At 57.3% G+C, this 6,000-nt stretch overlaps 1 protein-coding gene across 1 annotated transcript in view; it reads right to left on the bottom strand.

The window, feature by feature from the left end:
* Positions 1-2,131, bottom strand: part of GAL3ST2 (galactose-3-O-sulfotransferase 2) — a 15,064-nt gene extending 12,933 nt beyond the window's left edge. Inside the window, exon 1 of the mRNA XM_015561817.1 lies at positions 1,976-2,131. Coding sequence (XP_015417303.1) covers positions 1,976-2,007 — 32 coding nt within the window. The 5' untranslated portion in view covers positions 2,008-2,131. The remainder of the gene's footprint in view (positions 1-1,975) is intronic.
* Between the last annotated feature and the right edge of the window lie 3,869 nt (positions 2,132-6,000).

Raw genomic sequence — 6,000 nt, 5'->3', positions numbered from 1 at the left:
CCCCGCCGCTGTCCACACCTGCTCTCCCTGCCCACCCCAGAACTCAGGAGGTGCAAATACTTGAGTGTGAAGCAAAGACAGTCAACATCTTTGAGGAGGAAAAGGAAAATATGAGACCAAGTTCAGAAGCTTTCCTCCCTCTCCTTTTCTTCTGAAAAGTGTGCTTTACGCCAGGAGGAAATTTACTATTTCTTACATCTTGGGCTGAAAAAAACACTTTTCTTTTTTTAAAATAATATTTTATTGATTTTTTACAGAGAGGAAGGGAGAGGGATAGTTAGAAACATTGATGAGAGAGAAACATCGATGAGAAAGAAACATCAACCAGTTGCCTGCTGCACACCCCTTATTGGGGATGTGCCCGCAACCAAGGTACATGCCCTCTGCTGCCTAATCGGCAAGTGGGGTCCTGTCAGGGTTGGTTGGAAGCCCCCCTACAGCTGGCCTCCCTCCCAACCTCAGTGCCCGAGACTCTACCTCCTCTGCTTATAAAGGGGAGCAGCCACGTGTCACCAAGAGCTGCAGGGAGTTGCTCTCAGGAACTCAGGCCCCCAGCAAGCACCCTAAAATGCATGGAGCCCCCATAGGCCACACAGCCCCCGCAAGCACAGCTCCTCAGGGCTCAGCACTCTTAGGGTTCTTTGTTCCCACAGAACTGAGTCCCAAACAAACAGAAATGCATGTCTTTAGAGGCCCAGGCAAATATCCCAAAGCCATTCAACAACTGCCATACAGCCAACGAGGCCACAGTCTTGGGCTGAGGTCCCCAGCAGCCATAAGAGCCTGGGAGATGCCCCCCAAATCAGGGTCACCCAAAACCTTGAAGTCACTGAGGAGGGTTTGTGCCTAAGTCCATCACAGGCAAGGGGACTCACTGAGATGCCACAGCCCATCTGGCCAGAAAGTCAGCTCTGCTCACAGCTCCACGGACTGCCCAGGGCCATGGGGTCGCCCCACTTGGCTGCCCTGCCCACGGTTGTCCTCTCTCTGACCCATAACAAACAAGCGTGCTGGGCCAAGCGAGAGAAGCCTACAAACGTTCGCACCATTAAAGGGAAATAAACAGGCTCTGGGTGGCCCATGCCAGGGTCGTGGGGACAGGGGCTCTGTGGCTGCAGCCCCTTTCTCCAAGTGCTTTGACTGAACCCATGAGCCTGGGACACTCAGAGCCACCAGACAGCCCATGCCCTGGGGCTCCCCAGGCTGCCTCACCTGCGTGTGCACAGGATGCTGGGCAGCCCGAGAAACCCAGCTTGGCCCCAGCTAGAGTGACCCTGCCCCCAGCCTTCATGCCTCCTCCTCACAGAGTGGTGACAAGGCCCACAGGAAGAGAGACACTGGGACTTCCCCGGTCTCTGCTAGTCCCCAGGGCCTATAGGGAGGGTTGGGCACAGGTGGAGAGGAGGGCATCAGAGGTGCTGGAATCCCGAAAAGCCTGTGGGATGAGGCAGAGAAGTAAAATGCAAAGCATCTGCAGGCCAGGCCCGTCTCCCTCCAACCTGTGTGTGGGGGAGACTCTACCTCCTCAGCTTAAAAAGGGGAGCAGCCTCGTGTCACCTAGAGCTGGCAGGGACTCCCTCTCACGCATTCAGGCCTCCAGCAAGTGTCCTAAAATGCAAATGCAGGTAACTGCCAATGCCATGAAGGAGGATGAAAGGTCACTACAAATTCAGGGGCCCAGCCACAGGAAGGTGACACCTAGACTGGGGCCAGGAGGTCCCAGGGCCGTAGCAATCCCCCACCGAGGCCTTCAGCCCAAACCTCAAATCCTCATTTTCTCCTCAGCCCTGGGCTCTTGTTCCCCAGAGGCCCAAGCCTGGGGGTGAATTCAAGGGAGTGTTAGAGCCCCCAACCCCGTGACTTCCTTTTTAAAACCAACACAGAATGACTCCTTTCCGCCAGGTTCTCAGAACATGAGGATGAAAGAAGGGCACTATCTCCCCTGGAGGACCCAGTCCCCAAACCCCCGCCTTACCTCTGCATGCGGCCCAGCCGGGACAGCAGCATGCTGGCGGGTCCTAGGAGCTGGCACAGCAGGGCAGGTGGGTTCAGGCTCCCTGCCGGCTCCTGCCCCAGCCACAGGCTGCATGTGGCCCCTTGCAGAGTATGAATTTGATTCCCAGAGAAGCTCACTTGCCAGCTCAGGTGTGAGGCCACACCCTCCCCCCCACCCCAATGGGAGGGATTAATACTGGGCCAAAGGAAGAACCAGCCCTTCCCTGGGCACAGGTGTGAGCTGGTTTCTTCCTCAGCTTCTCCTCCAGTTAAATCTAAAGTGAGTAGTTCCATGCAATCAAGGGCTGCAAATAGTTTATTTACATACCTCTTTTATTGATTTTTTACAGAGAGGAAGGGAGAGGGATAGTTAGAAACATTGATGAGAGAGAAACATCGATGAGAAAGAAACATCAACCAGTTGCCTGCTGCACACCCCTTATTGGGGATGTGCCCGCAACCAAGGTACATGCCCTTGACCAGAATCAAACCTGGGACCCTTCAGTCCACAGGCCGACGCTGAGTCAAACCGGTTAGGGCTGAAAAAATACTTTTCAATGAGGATACCATCATAGGAACTCAACAAAAATACTAGTAGATTTTACTGCATAAAAGCTCATTTCTTTCTTCAGAAAATAAATGAATCTCATTCAAAAACAAACAACAGACAACAGACTGGGGAAATGTTTGCAGCCCTTGACCACATGCAAAGTCCATAAAAAAAAATCTTTAAAAAGCCCCATGGCCCACTGAGGGGCTTGGACAGGACAGACAGCCATGTGGAGGAGGCCAGGCTCTGGGGGAAGGGGGGGGGCACCACACACCTGCGGGGACAGGCCACCACGGTGGGGCCTCCTTCTCCACCCTGGCATCCACACACACACAGAGCTCCGGGGCCGTGGGTCGGAGGGCAGGGGGTCTGCACCCCAGGACAGCCCTCGAGGGGAAGAGGATGAGAAGCATCCTCAGAGAGGAGCTGGAGCCAAGCACCCGGGCCTCACTTCTGAAATGGGGTGGGAGTTGAAAGGAGAAAAATCATTTTCCACCAAGGAAAGACAGGCAGTGCGTGGACAGCACCTGCCCGGCCAGGAATCCACGCAGCACAAACCAAAGGAGATTCCACTTGACCAGCAGGTGAGGGTACTGGTGTATTAGTCAGTGAGCCCCACACTCATGCTTCGTGACAAACCACCCAGAACCTCGGAGGCCCAGCAGCAGGTGTGGCTCCTCAAGCTCACGGTCTCCGGAGGTTCTGTTTCGGGCGGGCTTTGCCCTGGGCTGGAGCAGACACCAGGACACGCTCTTTACATTGAGGATAGTGGGGAGGCCACGTGCGCCATCTCATTACCGGCAGCACCACAGTCCTCACATCTCACAGGCCAGCGAAGCCACACGGCCAAGCCCGAGGTCCCAGGGAAAGCCGTGAAGCCAGGGTCAGCAATGCTACAGGGCGCCTCTCAGGGGAGCGCCAAGTCCTAAGAAGCTGCTGGGACAGGTGAGAGACAGGGAAGTACTCACTGATGGGCGGGAGGGGGCCAGGCCCAGGGCAGTCTGTGGGTGGTGCTCCCCTCCTCCAGTCCCCGCCATGGTGCCCACCTCTGTCTCCTCCCCGAGGCAGAAGTCCCAGGGTGCAGGGCACAGGGTTTCATGGCTTTCTCAGGGCCAGCCCTCCCTGGGCCTGATGCAGGCATCAGCCTAGCTCAGCTGTGGGCAAACTACGGCCCGCGGGCCACATCCGGCCCGTTTGAAATGAATAAAACTAAAAAAAAAAAAAAAGACCGTACCCTTTTATGTAATGATGTTTACTTTGAATTTATATTAGTTCACACAAACACTCCATCCATGCGTTTGTTCCGGCCCTCCGGTCCAGTTTAAGAACCCATTGTGGCCCTCGAGTCAAAGAGTTTGCCCACCCCTGGCCTAGCTCGTCGGGGAGCCCCAGTGGGGAAATGAGCCAGGGGAAACTGCCGTGGTTATGCTTCGAAATGCCATTCCTCTGATTCGTTGGGGCTCACTCAGGGCACTGGGCTGGGGAAAAGGACAATCATTCTAACAGCCAGACAGACCCAGGGCAGCCAACTGTTCACCCGTTTACAGCTGGAAAAGAATTCCGGGGGGCGGGGGGGGGGGGGCACAAGTGCCACAGGTGGGGACATCTGGGACCCAAACGCCGAGGCCCCATCTCCACCTGCTGGGGCCTCAGACTTTGTTGATGTTGTTACAATTGTGTACTTTCCTCCAAATTTGTTGTGTTTTTGTAACCCCAACCCTAACCCAACACCTTGGTGTAGACAGTGACCACACGTCACAAGGTCAAATTCTCAGGACACTTGGTGAGGGAACCCCAGAGAAAGGGCAGCTGTGTGAACACCTGTGAGAAGCGCCCCAGGGCCCCATCCCGAGGGAACAGGGGAACCCCAGAACCACCAGCCCTCAGGTAGTGCAGGTCCTGGGGTGTTGGCACAGTTGGTGATGGGCTGGGCCCAGGGCGTGGAGCCTGTGGAGAGAGACCGCAGCTGCATAGCGGGTCAAGGGCGAGGCCTTGGTGGAGGCCGCTGCCTCGCACCTGGTGTCCAAAGCCAAGGGCCCCCAGGAGGACCCTTGGGAGCAGCCAGCAGGGGAGAGATGGGGTTAGGGGCTCAGCCTCAGCTGTCGGAGGCTTGGAGGCTGGAGAGGAGGAGGCAGCAGCTAAGGACGCCGAGGCGGAGGATTTGGGGGTCAGCTGTCAGGTGGGTGAGGACCCAGGACTGACCACAGGGTCAGTGGGGGAAGGGGAGCCAGTGAAGGGTGATGGGGACCCAACCAGCAGCTGCTTGGTGCAGTAGGGGCTAGGGCTCCAGGAGAGGAACAGACTTCAAACCTGGCAGGCAGGGAGGGGAGCTGGGTGCCAGGGGTGGGTGGCAGGGACTTGGCCCTCCTCTGTCCTGAGCAAAGGGTGCCCCATGGAGACCAGGGCTGGGAAGCAGCCATGTGCAGCCTGATTTGTACCAATGAGAACACACACCTCTCCTGGCCAGTCCATCTCCTGCTGCCTACCGAGGGAGACTGTGCACCCAGGAGGCCTGGCTCACCGACTCTGAAGTACCAGCAAGCTGGGTCCTTCACCTGAGCCCCCCTCCTCACTCACACCCCACAGAGTGGAGGCTGGAGGAGGCAGGGAATGGAGGACCAGGAGCCATGCCATCCCCTTCCCATTCTATCCCCATCAAGAGCCCACCTTGGACCCTCTGAATACCACGACCTCCCCTCCCACCCCAAACTGAGAGGTCTTGTTGGCTGTCAATGCCCCTCCTCTGACCCTCCAAGTCTGGAGGGGGGGAGGATAGGGAGAGGAGGGGACAGGAGGGCGCCCTTGGGTGGCCTGAGCCCCCTGACACCCCTGCAGAGGTTGGTGTGCTTGGTGATAGAATGGAGGAACTTTCTGTGTAGCCCGCACTGAGGTACCATGTGAGGCTGATGTCTCCCTGTGCCTTCTGCCCTGAGGGGAGGGGGTCAACCCTGCATGTAGGGCGGCGACAGCCACTCACCTTAGATGCATCCGGACCTGGGTGTCATACAGAGGAGGGGTCTGGACGGAGGACAGCCGTGTTGCCCACCACAGGGGGTCCAGAGGGCCATGTGGACGCAGGCTCCAGGAGATGCTTAGGCCTGGCCTGCCTGGCCTCAGAAACCCTTGGTGGGTGCACAGCCCCACTTTCTTTGCCCAGAGCATTCGACTGTGGTGGGAGGCCCATCGTCCCTGCTTTCCTCCGCCTATACCCTGAGGTCATGGTGCGGATACCAGCTTGGGCAGCTCTCCACCTGGACACTCCCTGCACCCTCCGCATTCCTCTCTCCGTGAAGGTCCGGGGGCTGCCTTGCTCTTCCTTTAAAGGGAACGTTCTCTTTCCACCCAGCCACCCACACCTCAGGAGTCAACACCACTCCGATCCCTTGCAGGTGCTAGGGCCCAGGGACACTCCACTCCAGTTGGGTCCCAGCTCCAGGATCCAGGCAGGAAGAGTG

This window comes from Myotis davidii, unplaced genomic scaffold (genome assembly GCF_000327345.1).
Source record: "Myotis davidii unplaced genomic scaffold, ASM32734v1 scaffold370, whole genome shotgun sequence".
NCBI classification, from domain to species: Eukaryota; Metazoa; Chordata; class Mammalia; order Chiroptera; family Vespertilionidae; genus Myotis; species Myotis davidii.
This window is presented reverse-complemented; position numbering and strand designations above follow the sequence as displayed.